The 16,787-nt window shown below is 31.0% G+C and overlaps 1 protein-coding gene across 1 annotated transcript in view; it reads right to left on the bottom strand.

The window, feature by feature from the left end:
* LOC109098733 (neogenin-like) overlaps positions 1-16,787 on the bottom strand; it is a 113,547-nt gene that overhangs the window by 7,966 nt on the left and 88,794 nt on the right. The window contains exons 10-20 of the mRNA XM_042715005.1: positions 16,432-16,654; positions 15,086-15,240; positions 13,313-13,461; positions 11,794-11,932; positions 10,410-10,459; positions 8,470-8,611; positions 6,958-7,068; positions 3,120-3,314; positions 2,947-3,042; positions 749-981; positions 1-116 (exon numbers count right to left, since the gene is read on the bottom strand). The exon at positions 1-116 is cut by the window's left edge and continues 23 nt beyond it. Coding sequence (XP_042570939.1) covers positions 1-116; positions 749-981; positions 2,947-3,042; positions 3,120-3,314; positions 6,958-7,068; positions 8,470-8,611; positions 10,410-10,459; positions 11,794-11,932; positions 13,313-13,461; positions 15,086-15,240; positions 16,432-16,654 — 1,609 coding nt within the window. The remainder of the gene's footprint in view (positions 117-748; positions 982-2,946; positions 3,043-3,119; positions 3,315-6,957; positions 7,069-8,469; positions 8,612-10,409; positions 10,460-11,793; positions 11,933-13,312; positions 13,462-15,085; positions 15,241-16,431; positions 16,655-16,787) is intronic.

Raw genomic sequence — 16,787 nt, forward strand, 5'->3', positions numbered from 1 at the left:
GCCGTCATGCTCCACGTACTGCTCCTGCGGCTCTTGGTCACCATAACGGAGAACTCATAAAGCGTGTTGGGTTTCAGAGCCGTCACTGTATGGAACAGGGTCGTGGTGTTTGCCGTCTGACAAAACAAGCAGCAGACAAACACATTAACAAAGTTTATCACTGCGTACTGTAACACATTTGAGTGTGTAGTATGCAGTAAGCAGTACACATGTATTCCATTCAAATCATTCTGAGACAGTGAACACTAGAGGGCGCTCTATGCACAGACAATTAAAACTGCAATATTCTTCAGAATCGGTGTTATTTTACAATCATTGATCTGCTACAGTAGTTTTGACTAACAGTTTTCACTTCGTTTTTATTTTCATATTTTCAGTTTTCATTTTAATGTCAAAAAGGTTTAGTAATTTTTTTAATGTTTTTGTAATTTTGTCTATAAAAAATGTCTATATAGTTTTATTAATTTTATTTCTGTTTAATTTTAGTTTTAATTATTTTTCTAAATCAAGTTAATTAAATGGAAACTCAGAAATGCTTAATATTTATTTTTTAACATATATATATATTTTTTTTTTTATTTTTTTTTTGTTCATTTTTTGTTTTTTTGAGTTAAAAATTTTTTTTGTTTTTTTTTTTAAACAATGTTCCTCTAATCCACTTCAGAACATGATTTCAAGTCAAATGAAGCAGTTTTTAAATACTAAACGAATCAATGATCAAACAGCACTCGGTAGAGACGGTGGACACCTTGTATTTGGTGTTGGCGGGGATGTTGGTCTTCCAGCGGATGGTGTAATATCTGGAGTCGGTGATCTTCTGGTTCTTGGCGAGTGAGTTGTCGGCCCAGCTGACTTTGACCGTGTCGTGGCTGAGGACGGTGGCCTGAACGCCCACCGGGGGCAGCATGGGTGTGGGGTCGGGTGCTGGGGTGTATGGGTTATTAAAGAGTTCATAAAAATCAATATCAGGGTCTATGGGGTCTGACAGCAGGGGCACACACAGATGAGTCAATGCAAATCATGAGAAACGGAGAATAAAGTAAAAAACAACAAAATCACATGGGTTTAAAAAATATGAGAGGATTGATCAGGGTTAGGAGACATAAAACGAGTGAGAGGAAAAATGAATGAAAAAGAGAAAAAGAGATATAATTAGAATTAACAAGGCCCATATTTAAACTAAAACACATGCAAAAACATTACAGGCTGAGTCATGGATTATGTTGTATACACTGTATACAGAAAAATACTCACTGATTAAAGAAATAATTTAAGATTAATACAATTTAAGCTCTAAGGTCAGTATGTGAGACGATAACCAAAGAATATCATTTCAATTAATCCCTCAGATTATAAAAAAAAAATAATAATCATATGCACAGTGATTCACTTACAATGGAAATATATGTATAATAATAATAATAATAATAAAAGAACTATTATAAATATCTTAAATTATATTAAAACATAAGAAATAACAAAAAAGATATTACTATTGCAATAATACTATTTTACTGTAAAATAATAAAACTAGCATTTATAATAGTAATTAAAATAACAATAAATATTACAGTATTTAATAATAATAATAATAATAATAATTATTATTATTATTATTCAAATTTTTTTTACTTTATTTGATTTAAAGAAAGGAAAAAAATTACTATTGCAATAATACTATGCTACAGTAAAATAACAAAAATAGTATTTATAATAGTATTTAAAATTATTATTACAGTATTTAATAATAATAATAATAATTATTATTATTATTTTTTTTACTTTATTTGATTTATTCAAATACAAAAAATATATTACTATTGCTATACTATGTTACTGTAAAATAATAAATATTTATGATAGTATTTAAAATAATAATCATTACAGTATTTAATAATAATAATAATAACTTTTTTTACTTTATTTGATTTATAGAAATACAAGAAATATATTACTATTGCAACAATACTATTTAAAATAATTTAAAATAGTATTTATAATAATATTTAAAATTATTATTATTACAGTATTTATTATTAATAATAATAATAATAATAATAATTTAAAATATTTGCAACTTTATTTGATTTATAGAAATAAAATATATATATATTACTATTGCAATAATAATATTTTACGGTAAAATAAAAAAAGTATTTAAACTAATAATTATTATTACAGTATTTAATAATAATAATAATAATTATTCAAAATATTTTTTACTTTATTTGATTTATAGAAATACAAAAAATATATTACTGCAATAATACTATTTTACTGTAAAATAAAAAAATAATAATAGTAATATTTATAATATTATTTAATGATAATGACAGCAATAAACGTTATTACAATAAATGTAACTATTTTACAGTAAAACAGTAAAATAACATAAAATCTTAATTTCTTTACTTTCAAACTACAGAGCTTTTATTATTGTGGTTTACTTCAAGTGTGGATTTTCATGTCTATCCTGCTCCAGCATTTTTTTAATTTAATTTTTTATTAAAAAGGAACAAATCCAAATGATATTGTAATCAACAGCATGTTGCAGATCAACAGAGCTCTGGATATTTAATCAAGATACACCTGGAATGCTACTGATTTTTCTGTGAAAACATCACTGATTTTGCTGTTTCAACAACAACAACAAAAAACAATGCAGGCTCAGCAGAAAACAGCAATAAATGACTGTCGCAAACAAGCCAACGCTCAACTCATTTCTGGGTCATTTCGTGCTCTATCTTAGGAAACTCTGTGACGCAGATCTGTTTTTTTTAGTGCAAGCAGAAGCATGTCTAGATGCTAGATATAAAAGAGACAGTTAATCATGCTGTATATGCTTTATGATTTAAAATAAGTATGTATTTTGTGTATTTTTGTCATCTGATCCTGTATGCTTTAAAATAACACCAAGTTTGTGTTTTTGGTGTTTGTGTGTCGTACCGGACTGAGGTCTGGTGGTGGCGCTGTTGTAGATGGGGATGCCTTCGCCCATGTTGTTGAACGCCTTGAGGGTGATGACGTAATGTGAACTGGGATCTGGAGTGGAAACATTAATAAAGAGTCTGAAAGCGTCTGTGAACACGCCTGATGTGGACATGTGACTGAAGACCCACCGAGGTTATCGATGCTGTAGAAGCGCTGCTTGTAATCCAGAGTGACCGTGTGGGCATGAGGGCTGCCGATCCCGTATCCGATCTTATAACCTCGCACTAAAACGTCCTGGTTTTCTGGAGGAGTCCAGCTCACCACGATCCGGTTCACCAGCGGACGAACATGAAGAGAACTCGGGACTCCTGGAACCTGAGACTCTGTAATACACACAATTAACACTCAGACTAGAACACACTGATCCTTGATGATTTTCATATTTTCAGTAATTTGATATCAACAATCATTTTAAAATATATTTTTTTAAAAATTTATTAAATATATATATATATATCTATATATATAATATAAATATTATATATATATATATATATATATACATATACATATGTACACACACACACACAGTACAGGTCAAAAGTTTGGAAACATTACTATTTTTAATGTTTTTGAAAGAAGTTCTTCTTCTGCTCATCAAGCCTGCATTTATTTGATCAAAAATACAGAAAAAAAAAATGTAATATGGTGATATAGTATTACAATTTAAAATAATTGTTTTGTAAATGTATTATACTTTTAAAATGATCATTTATTTCTGTGATGCAAAGCTTGAATTTTTAGGATCATTATCACATGATCCGCTTAGAAATCATTCTAATATGATGATTCATTATCAAAGTTGGAAACAGTTCTGCTGCTTATATATTTTTTCAGAACAGTGATACTTCCTTTTAGGATACTTTGATGAATAAAAAGTAAAAAAAGAAAAAAAAAAGAAGAAGCTATGTTTTAAAATATAATCTTTTGTAATAACATATACACTACGTGGTCAAGTTAATGGTGGGCGTTAGTAATTTTTTTCTTTCTTTTTTTTAAATAAAATCAATACTTTTAGTCAGCAAGGATGTGTTAAATTTGATAAAAAGTGATAGTAAAGAAAAGATATTATTAGAATATAGATTTATAGAATTTTTTTTTTTTTTTTTTTTTAATAAATGCAGTTCTTTTTAACCTTTTCTTCAGCCAATATATATAGAGGACGCCAGAACTGTTTCCAACACCTCATAAAAATCAGAATATTAGAATGATTTCTAAATGATCATTAGGTGATAGACTGGATGTTACATGTGACAACTGAACGGCTGGAGTAATGATGCTGAAAATTCAGCTGCGCATCACAGGAATAAATTATCTTTTTAAAGTATATTCAAACTAGAAAACTATTATTTTAAGTTGTAATAATATTTTTAACCAATATTACTGTTTTTTCTGTATTTTTGATCACAAATAAATGCAGCTTGAGCGACAGAAGAGATGGACTTGCTTTGTCAAGAACATTAAAAATAAGTTAATGTATTCCAAACTTTTGACCTGTACTGTATATATATATATATATATAATTTGATATTAACAATCATTTTAAAAAATTTTTTTAATATATATATAATTATTATTATTTAATTAACTTTTTTTTAAAAAAAAATTTTTAAAAATTATAACATAATATTATAACATTAATATAAATAACAACAATTAAAAAAATAAAAAAGACAAACAGTTAATCTTTTTAAAAATTATACATTTTTAACATTTTATATATATAATATATATAATATAAAAAGACAAACAATAAATCTTTTTAAAAAGTATATATTTCTCTTATTTTGAAAATGTTGTTGTTTTATTTAAATATATAATATATATAATATAAAAAGACAAACAATAAATCTTTTTAAAAAGTATTATTTATCTATAATGTTTTTATTTTTATTTTATTTTAATATACATTATTTCCTTAGTTTTATTTACATAAACATATATATACTCAAATCTTATAGTACTATATATATTATACTATAGATATATATATAATATATATATAGCATATATATATATATAATATTACATACATACGCCACACAACACACACACAACACAGCGCACACAGACCATACCAAAAAAAAATTAATAAATATTGTTTTTTTTAAAAATTAAAAAGAAAAAAAATTTAATTGTATTGTTTGTTTTTTCCAAATAATCAACTTTTATATGTTTGACTTTCACTGCTGAATTCTAACATGATCAATGTTCTCTTTCAGGCACAAGCACACTGAGAGAACTATCAGAAAATTGAAAAATGAAGTATGAAATGAATGTTTACAGCGTCGGAGCACAAATGCATTAGTGTACAGCGAGCTAACTGCTGTAAGAGCAGAGAAATATCTTCATATTAGTTTCGGCCGAGCTTTAGAGCTGCACTTGTGTAAACGGATCCACGGACAGCATCGTTTTATTAGAGAAACACGATCTGAATTTATCTTAGGGGCCAGTGCTAATGCCTGTTCTGATTTAGAAGCAACGCTGCTCATTTCTGACAAAACCTTCTGGATTTAGAGTCATTAAACTGACTCGTTAATTCAAACACTGGACTGTTTGTGGGGCTAATTCAAGTAGGAGCGGATGAAGCGGAGGCATTAGCGCTTTTTGTGCTTTGTCTTGGAGTTTTATTGTTTTTTTCCTGTTTTATATGATGGATATGAGCCCAAAGAGGGTTTGAACACACACACACACACACACACAGTGCCTGGCTCCCTCCATACGTCCAATCGCAGAAATACGAGCTATTAATCCAACTTAGTCGCCTAAATCAGCTGAAATGCCTGCGTGTCTGTTTGTTCCCATAACTTCAGAGCTCCCGCTGATCTTTGATGAGGACGGAAGAGAAAAACACGCTATAAATGTTCCTCTCGCAACAAACCAGCAGCTTCCTTCAACACAGAAATATGGCTTTCAATTACTACTGTAGATGAATTTCAAAAGGAAATCATCATAATAATAAATTCTAATTTATATAACGAAAACCAAGTCTTTTTCTAAGACTATTATGATTATGTATATCGTGACATTATTTTAATGACAACTGAGAACATTTTCCCCCTGAAATTCTCAATATCACATGCAATTCTCACAATTTATTTATTTAAATAATCAATAAATATATTTAATGCCATGCAATAAATAATACCATGATGTATAAAAACAATTAGGCTTTACTTAAGTTATAAACAAACACTTTTCCTATTACTGTAGCATAAATTTGTGGGGGATACGTGCTTAATTATCATTAAAATAAAGGTTAAGATTCATTTTTTGATTTAATTTGATTTGTCTTAATGTTTCCCAAAAATTTTTTTATGTGATTTTTTTTTTTATTATTTTTATTATTTAAATTTTTTTGTTGATTTAAAATGCCCAGAATATTCTTGACAAAATGCAAAAAATAGCCCTAAAAATAAAGGCCCAGAAATGGCCCTAAAATAGACCTAATTTCTTTATTTTATGCACAAAATGCATTATTTTCCTCGTCATTTTGGGGTGAAATGAATGACTCCGAAGGCTCTTCACAAAATACAAAAAATGGTCCTAAAAACACGCTAATAGTGGAAACAGGCAGTAAAAAGTGGTGGTCTAGTAATCACATCAGTCTTTTGAATCAATCAGATTCACTGCAGCAGAGATGCACTAGTGTAAAGTTTCCTCTTCTTATGCCATTCTGCGTCTTTAAACAGACACATCAATCCAAATAATTCAAAGGCTTTTCATTTAACAATAGAAGTGCATTAAACAAATGCCATTTTCCCAGGATCCCCTCTACGCTTCAGCGTTTAACAGACTCCTCGAGTGAAGGACGGGTCAGTTATGCAGCGGCTCTTTCATGTAATTGGATGTGTGTTGTACAAGTGCTATTTTTCCTGATCTGATCAAACACATCAGTCGTCCTCTCAGAGAATCACACCTGCAGCGAGCTCCGGGGAAGAAAGTCAGCGGGAAGGATTTGTTTACCGTCCAGGTCGTTCTCGAAGGTCTCGGCTGCGATCCACTCCGTCGTCGGTCCGGATCCGTTCACGGTGCTGGCTGACACTCTCACAGTGTAGACCTTTCCTTTCTCCAGACCTTGAAGACAACAAAACAGCATCAATGTCACCATTCGGAAAATCAAATATGCAAACTATGTGTTACATAAGCAGCGGTTCTGTTGTTGTCTTCTCTCCTAAACACTAAGCTTTTGCCCATTTCTAAGTGATTTCTTCCAGGTTCAAGTCAAAAGATGTGCTAGATATGACTCGAGTCCCTTCCTGTACGTCTGAGGGATTTATTTTTTGCCTGAAATAAGTATATATTTAAATATAATAAAATAATAATAAAAATGCATTAAAAGTGCATTAAAATTACTAAATAAAGTTTAAATAAAATAATAATTAGATTTTTAAATATAAAAAAATAATAAAAATGACAAAAGTGCATTAAAATTACTAAATAAAATTAAAAATAAAATAAATAAAATAACAATAATATTTTTAAATATAAAAAATAGTAATAAAAATGACAAAAGTGCATTGAAATTACTAAATAAAGTTGAAATAAAATAAAATAATAATTATATTTTTAAATCTAAGAAAATTATAAAAATGACAAAAGTGCATTAAAATTACTAAATAAAGTTGAAATAAAATAAATAAAATAATAATTATATTTGTAAATATAAAAAATAATAAAAATGACAAAAGTGCATTAAAATTACTAAATAAAGTTGAAATAAAATAAATAAAATAATAATTATATTTTTAAATATAAAAAATAATAATAAAAATTACAAAAGTGCATTGAAATGACTAAAGTTGAAATAAAATAATATAAATATTACATGAAAAAATTTCAAATCAATTAAAAAAACTTAAATGAAAATAAAAATGTTGCCTTGGCAACTAACTTGCAGTTCAAAGATAAATAAAATAAAAATGTATGAAAGTTATTTAGAAATTATAATAATAGATAATAATAAATGAAATAAAATATGAATATTAGATATAAAATTGTAATTTTAAAAACAAACTAAAATTAGAAATGTTACCTTGGCAACTGACAAATAAATATAATTTAAGTTGCAATTAAAATTATGTTTTATACGTATAGGTGTGTGTACTATGTGTCTGTATATATATATATATATATATATATATATATATGACAAAAGCACAGAAAATACTAAATGAAGCTGATATTAGATTAAATTAAAAAATATATATAAATATACATTTAAAAAACTTAAACGCAAATTAAAAATGTTTCCTTGGCAACTTACAGAAATAAAAATAAGTTGCAGCTCTAAGATGAATAAAGAAAATATTACAGCTATATAGAAATATATTAAGACAAATAATAAAAAGCACATAAAATTACTAAAAATGAAAATAAAGCTGAAAATAAACTAATTTAAAGAATGTCTGAATACTATACTAGTACACGAATCAGAGTAAGATCCCAGCGGTCTGTGGGGATGGGGGTCTGTCGTACCCTCAATGAGCTGGAAGAGCTGTGAGGTTGAGATCTCTGCTGCGTCTGCTCTCCTGAGCCCCTTCCGGTAGCGTAACCTATACCCCGTCAGCTCTCCGTTCAGGGTACCAGCGGGAGGCGGCTGCCATCGGACCATGATGCTCTGGGGCAACAACAGGACACATGGTGAGCTTAGAGACGAAGCAAAGCCAGTTCATGATGAGTAGAGTCTCAAAAGTGAGTGTGTTTTAACTGAGTAGTGCAGTGCATTATATAAGAGGTCTGAAGATCTTCAGGTGCTGTGTGTCAGCCAGAAGCTGTCAGAGCTAACCCTGTCATGTTTCATGAGTTCATTCCAGAAAGACAGCAGAGAGGAGCAGAGCCTTCAGGCTACGCGATAATGAATGAAGAAAACACCCAAGTATGCTTCATGAAACAGGAGATGATCCGGGATCGGTTCTGACGGAGGGAAACACGCACAGGAACGCATACAAACTCTCTGCATTCAGCTCGATTTTTCATTTTCAGCTAAAATATCACTGATTGGATGAACCTCACAAAAACTGTCAAGAGCATGTTCGAGTCATACTTCACCCCCAAATGAAAAGAATTAAGATATTACGTTCTGCATCAGGAAAAACTCGTCTACTTTTGGGACCAGTGAGATTTTTGGCTAGCGGTGTGACATTATTTTTTATGACAATGAAGCACAGTTTCTTCTATATTCTTATTACTGCAAAGTAATTACACACACACACACACACACACACACACACACATATACATACATACACACATACATACACATAATATCATAATGATAATTTTTAGTTGTTAAAATAATATTTTGGAAATAATCATAATGTACTATAATAAGTGTAATATTAGGCTTCATTTTTAACAGTAATTGGCCATGTGGCCTGATGTGAATTATCTCAAAAGAGCCAAATACAGGCAGAGTAATTAGTTAATATATTAATTACTGGTTACAATGCTGCAACAAAAACTGTAATAACTTGGGTTTTATTAATTTATGGTTTATATGTTGATATTTTTTAAATTGAGCCTAATTTTTTTTGGGCCATTATAATTATTATTATTTAAATTAATTTTTTTGCACTTTGACATTATTTTCATGATAGTTTCGGCACATTTTTACCCATATTTTAATTACTGTGAAACAGAAAAGAAACAATAAAAAACAAATAATAAATTATATATATATATATATATATATATATATAAAATTTATTATTTAGTCTTTTATTGTTTCTTTTTATATATATATATATATATACACACACTATTTTCACGACCAGCACATTTTCACCAATATTTTAATTACTGCAAAATAATAATAATAAAAAAAAATAATAATGATAGTAGACAGTATTTATGTTGTCTTTAATATATGCTATATAAAATAAAATAAATAGATGAACAAGATGTAATGGTATAGTAATGAGAATATAATGACAATAACCCTAAAGAAAAAAGATTTTGGGGAAAAAAATAATAAATAAAATTACAATAATGAGAATTTTCGGGGAATACTTCATTGCTTAGTCAAAGAAACAATGTCACAAAGACGTCTTTAAATGACTCTTATTTTGTTATTCTCAGTCATCTCAACATGGCAGAATATTGGCCAATATATCGATCTGTCACTCGTCACAATACTGTTAAACAAAAACAATCAAAATTATGACTGTAACTCATATTAGTCAGAAAAATTCTGAATGCTTCCTATATGGTCTCCACATTATTATTTTACAGTAATATCAATACCGATAGCGATTCTAGTACTTGAGTCACTGTAAGGTTTATGTTGCTGGTCTGAGGTGTTCATCAAGAGCAGACTGGTGATGGCTGATGAAGGTTCGGACCTCACAAGGGCTGATGTACCAGATCTGAAACATTCATTCACTCAGCATCACATTCATCATGAACGAGGATCTCACCGTTGAGTTCAGGACCTCCAGAGTGAGGTTCTGCGGAGCGGCGCTCGGCACTGAAACACACAACAGACGGATTACTGAGACCACAGAAACACTTTCACACACTCGATGACGGAAGCTTGTTTCTGTCTCCTGCTCCTTCAACTGAGTTGTTGATTATTTCTTCTGATTTTTTTAAATAAAATTCTTTATTTTATTTTTTATTGTTGTCATTCCATATATATGAAATATAACATACTATATAAATATACAAATATACTTAATTTTCTGTAAAGCTGCTTTGCAACGATTTGTATCGTGAAAAGCGCTATACAAATAAACTTTATTAAATTTAACTGAATTGTTATTCTGATATATGTATAATTCATCCAATAGCGAAAAGTCTGTATTAAAAAAAAGCTATTTTAAAGTAAAAATCTGCTTATTTTATGCAATATTTGTTTTTATGCATATCAGAGTATCACATAAAATAAATAAATAAATACAATAGAAATATAAATATTTTGACAGCGATAAATTAGGAAAAAATGGTGAGAGAATATATTGATATGTTGATATATTTATAATGAATCCAATACAGAAAAGTCTGTATTGTATTAAATATATATATTTTTTATAAAATATAGATATTTTTAGTTTAAGTTTTATGCATATCAGAGTATGATTATAATTGTTTGATTAAACAATTAAATATTTTAAATAAATAAATATTTTTATTAAGCACTAAATATTTTTAAAATATCAAATATTTCAATTTATAATAAATTAAATTCCTTTTTAGATTAATTTTATTCTCTATTCTGTGGAAGTGTGGGCTGATTTAATTAAATAAAATTAATAAAATAAATCTTAATCATATTTAAATATAAATGAAACAAAATAAATCGTGTTAATAAATCAATAAAAATTAGTAATAATACATAAATATTATTTAAATAAATAAACAAACACACACTCAAACAAACTATTCTCAGCCAGTAATTTCTAACATTTCTTTTTTTTATGAGTGTTTTGAGGACGAGTGTAAAAAGGAACAATTTTATTTTTATTTTGTGCATATCTGACTTTACATGCACTGGTCTTCTGTGTCATTTACAGCTTTACTGAACCAATGTGAAAAATCTTTCTTTATTTTTGCTGTTTGTTTTTATTTATGTGTGTGATGAAGATCATGTCAGCGTGTCACTTACACAAGTCTCGTGACAACACTGACACAAAAACATGCTCATGAACACTAAGATCAACTCTCTGACAAATCTGTGTGAAAGTCAAAGTCAAACTGAAGTCCAAGTCAAGGCAGGGAGAGAAAACCAAACGGGCGGCAGAGGAAAATGAAGTCAAGAGGTTCGAAGTCACACGACTAAACATCAGACATCATGAAGCTCACCGTCAGACAGCGTCCGGACCACAACATCCTCAGTGGAGACACCGGGGCCGTGTTTGTTGTACGCCACAACCCTGAAACTGTACTCTGTAAACGTCTTGAGGCCCGTCATGGTGTAGGACAGACCCGTGACGTCCACGTCCTGCAGAAAAAACACAAACATCAATTCACCTGCACTGCCAGAAGTTTAGCATCATCATTAAAACAGGCACACGTTTCTGGCCCACTGAATAAAACTGTCTGTTTCTGCTACTGTTTCTTTAAGACTCTTATGCTGCTGACCCTTGATACGCTTGTCTAACATCTTTACAAGTGAACACTACCAGTGTATTTAACATCGCCTTTACAAGAAGTGCTGTGGTGGCATCATACACCAGGGTACTCTGATAAATACTATGCTACTGAACGATTACCATATTCATAGATCATAGCACATATGTGATCCTGGAGCATTAAAGCAGTGTTAGGTCTCTGGGGTATATTTGTAGCAATAGCCAAAAATACATTATATGGTTCAAATTATAGAATTTTCTTTTAGGCCAAAAATCATTAGGATATTAAGTAAAGATCATGTTCCATGAAGATATTTAGTAAATTTCCTATCGTAAATATATCAAAACTTAATTTTTTGATTAGTAATATGCATTGCTAAAAACTTATTTGAACTTAACTTTAAAGATGATTTTCTCAATATTTAGATTTTTTTGCACCCTCAGATTCCCAGATTTTCAAATAGTTGTATCTCAGACAAATATTGTCCTCCTTACTAACCATACATCAATGGAGAGATTATTTATTCAGCAGATGATGATGTATGAATCTCAATTTAGAAAAATTGACTCTTAAGACTGGTTTTGTGGTCCAAGGTCACATTTATGGTAATCCAGGGTGGTATTACTATAATATGATGTACAAAAACAAAACAAATATACGTGTCAAAACAACTGTGGCAAAAACATGGTATTACATAGATAGAAAAAAAGTAATTTTGTAGTAGTTTTTTCCAAAAAATGAATGTCAAAAACAGGGTAATATCATAGTAAATGCACACAAAATATATGTAAAACATGGTATTATAATAATAAATGTCCAAAAAACTGTCAAAAAACAGGATAAAATCATAGTAAATGGGCACAAAATATGTTTTTAAAAAGGCATTAACATAGTAAATGTCAAAAAAAAAAAAAAAAAATCCCAAAACCTCCAAAAAAACACAATATAAAAAACCTCCCAAAAACAAAATACATATAAAAACACTGTACTACATGCATGGTGTTACAAGCATGATCACAGTAAATGTGCACAAAATAGATGTAAAAAAACATGGTAGTATCGTAGTAAATGTGTAAAAATATATTTAAAAACAGTATTATAATAGAAAACATAAAAAATATAATAAACCACAATAAATGTATTACACTAGTAAGTGTTCAAAAAATATATAAAATGTTTAAAATTTATTTAATCATTTTATAAGATGTATAAGAAACATGGTACAATATAACCATGATATCTGTCTCACCTGCTCCGAGTCTCGGCCCTTCTCGCTGTAGAAGAGTCTGTAGGTCTGGATCTCACCGTTTCCAGTCACGGGTCTGTCCCAGCTCAGTGTGACCGAGGAGGTGCCGACAGAGACCACCTGCAGATTCGGAGCCGGACCCGGGACCTGAACTGAGAGACGCAGAGACGACAAGAAAAATCATAAAAAAAAAGACTCCTGCATGAATACAAAAAACCCTAAAGTTAATCATTTCGGTTCTTATACAGTTTTAGGCACATTTTATGAAAGTGAAGTGGAAGTAAGGAAGATTTGTCTGTTTGTCTGTGCTTCAGCTCTAAGCATGTGTTTGAAAACACAAAAGGCCACTGAAGCAATTTATTCACTGCTTACTGTTCTACTTGAAGCGTCTTTTGTTTGACACTTATTTTTTTCGCCTTTGCAAACTTCAACAGCTCGTAGTGACAAAAGATGACACGTTTCAACCCACCGCAGCTGGATACGCTAAATAATGACAATATCACATGGTAAAAGAAGACTATTCTGGCATCTGAATCCCGCTGAGGATATTTCAACACTTCAAACGAGCGAAATGCATTGTGGTCCACGTGTGGGATGCAAAGCAACCGGAGGAGTTTTGACCTAGAAATATTAGTGGCTCATGTTACTGTGGCTCTCTATGGCTGCATTTACTTGATGAAAAATACAGTAAAAACAGAAATATTGTGAAATATTATTACAATTCAAAACAACTGTTTTCTCTTGCAGTATATTTAAATATATAATTTATTTCTGTGATGCGCAGCTGTATTTTCAGCATCATTACTCCAGTCTTCAGTGTCACATGATCTTCAGAAATCATTCTAATATGATGATTTATTGCTCGAGAACCATTTATTGTCATTATCAGTGTTGAAAACAGTCGTTCTGCTTCTTATTTTGATGGAAACTGTGATGCATTTAGCTTTTCAGGATTCTTTAAATAACAGAAAGTTCAAAAGAACAGCATTTATTTTTTTAAACATTATAACAGGCTTTACTGTCACTTTTGATTCATTCAATGCAATTAATATCTTAAAATAAAATAAATAAAATACTGATCCCAAACTTTTGAATGGTAACAGGATATTTAACAATTAATATGGATTTAATACTTTGGAAATATACTTGATCACTAAAGTTTGTTATTTGACAGGCAGACAAATAGTCATTTTTAACTTAGAGAAGTTCTGTTCTGTGAAAATGTGAACTGACTGTTAGTTAGCAAATCATCACACACAAACGACATCATAATTAGCATGCATGGACATAAACTACGAAAATCCAGCAAAAAATACTGCATCATCAAAGCACCTTGGATACACATACTATGAGTCAGATGTGGTAAGAGCTGTGATGCAGTTTCCTTTTACTTTCGTCTCTGTATCTGCCCTATGCACGAGCCCCGTGAGCACTGGCTGCATCTTTCCTGACAGCTCCGACCTCACCTGCATCCCTGAGCTCTCGTCTCATTAATACTAGTCGCCTGTACCCATGAAAACCATCCTGACAGACGCTGCCAGACATCCCCACAGATGTTTACAATTCCACACTCGTACCGCTCGGACAGAAAGAGCCTGTCTGTGAAGAAACCACAGCGCTCCCCAGATATATATAGTGCGTGTGGTAAAGAGGGGGGAGCAGTGCACAAACAGGACAGGTGTGGTTGTGGGTCGAGAGAGGGAGAGTAAGGCTTCAGGCTTGGCCCGGTACTCAGTGCTTGAAGTGTGTACGGTAGGTGTGTGTTGGTTGTTTTACCCTCCAGCTGGGTGGCCACTGTAAGTGGGGTGGAACTCTCGCCCGGGCCGTTAGCGTTGGACGCGACCACCCGAAAGGTGTACTTGGTGTCAGGAACGAGGTTCTGGATGGTGACCTGCATCTCTCCCGGTCCGCTGGTGTTCTCCACACGCTCCCTGCGAGCAAAGCAACAGCAAGATGCAATCAAACGAACACAAACATGTCTGATGTGTGATTTTAGGCCTGCATTATGCTAGTCAGGAACGTCGAATTTGTGTGCCAAAATGTATCAAGAGTCAAGACAGTTCATAACAAACACAGGGGTATCAGCATATTCTTACTAAACAAGTTTATATGTTTATAGCTTGCTAACTACATTTGATCAAATTGATCTAAAAAAAAAAAAAAAGAAGTTAATAAACCACTTTTTTGTCAGTTATCAACATTTCGAATTAGCTTATTTTAATTTTTTTCAGTATTCATTTCAATTTTAGTTATATTTTTAGCGATTTGACATGCTTTTATTTTTATTAATAATTTAATATAATATTTATTAAATATAATTTTTTATTATTTTACTTTTTAGGTTTAATTAAAACATTTTTAATTTCAGTTTTAGTTTATATTTATTTCTAGTAAGTCATTTTAGTGCTTAAACTTAACATTATTTAAAAAAATCCACATTTACAATTTTTTTTTTTTTTTTTTTTTGATGTTACGATTTAGATTTAATTTATTTTTATTTAATTTTCAGTTTTTATTTCCAGTTAGTAATGCAAGTGCTTCGGATTTATTTCAGTTAGTTTGCAAGGCAACATTTCTAATTTTCTAATATTTATATATTATTTTATTTCAGCTTTATTTCAATTAACAAAAACGTTTTTGATAGTTTTAGTTGACAATAATGACCCTGGACGTCACATGGGAAATGGTAGGCAGACACATTGCATTGTGGGATGCAGTAACCTTCACACTATGATTTGGTTGTTTGCTGTACATTTTGTTAAATCTAGTAGTTTATTTGTGTATTTTAAGTGTTTTATACAGAAAATCCACATTCTGTGCACAGTATATACTGAATACACAGGGCCTTAAACACTGATGGTGATGCATTTTACCAAACACTCGTGTTTTTCAATGGCCAATTCTTAAAGTTTTACCTTTGATAACCCCAAATCCTCAGTATGTGTAGTATACTAGTAAGGTATTCTAAACATTATCACAGTGCTACAGTTTGTATTTCCTGTTGCTGTTCCTTTAACAACCTGCAGAGGCAGCGAAAACTCTTCTTTTAAACTACATAGGACCATGTTAAATGATCATTTTCCGATATTAATCGCACACTGGCATCTTTTAGCATCTTTAACCTGTTAGTGCCTTCCAGACTGTAGAACACAGAGTAGGTGATGTTCTCCCCGTGAGGCTCGGCAGGAAGCCGCCACGTCAGCTTGATGAATCGAGTGGACACTAGAGATGCCACGACATCGCGGGGGGCGGAGGGCGTCGGGTCGTTGCGCTCGGATGGGCCGGACGCTACATGGTCAGTAGTGGCATCGGTCAGTGAAGGGACAGCAGAAGGAAGGGCAACGTCTAGTACGTAGGAGGGTGATTGTGATGGGAGGGTCAACAAGGGGTTAAATTAAAGATACAGAGTTTGGGAGGAGAGGGAGGGTGAGAAAAAAGGACAAAATAATTGACGTAAATGAAAAGACAACTACAATGA

Source organism: Cyprinus carpio, chromosome A25 (assembly GCF_018340385.1).
Source record: "Cyprinus carpio isolate SPL01 chromosome A25, ASM1834038v1, whole genome shotgun sequence".
In the NCBI taxonomy this organism is placed as follows: Eukaryota; Metazoa; Chordata; class Actinopteri; order Cypriniformes; family Cyprinidae; genus Cyprinus; species Cyprinus carpio.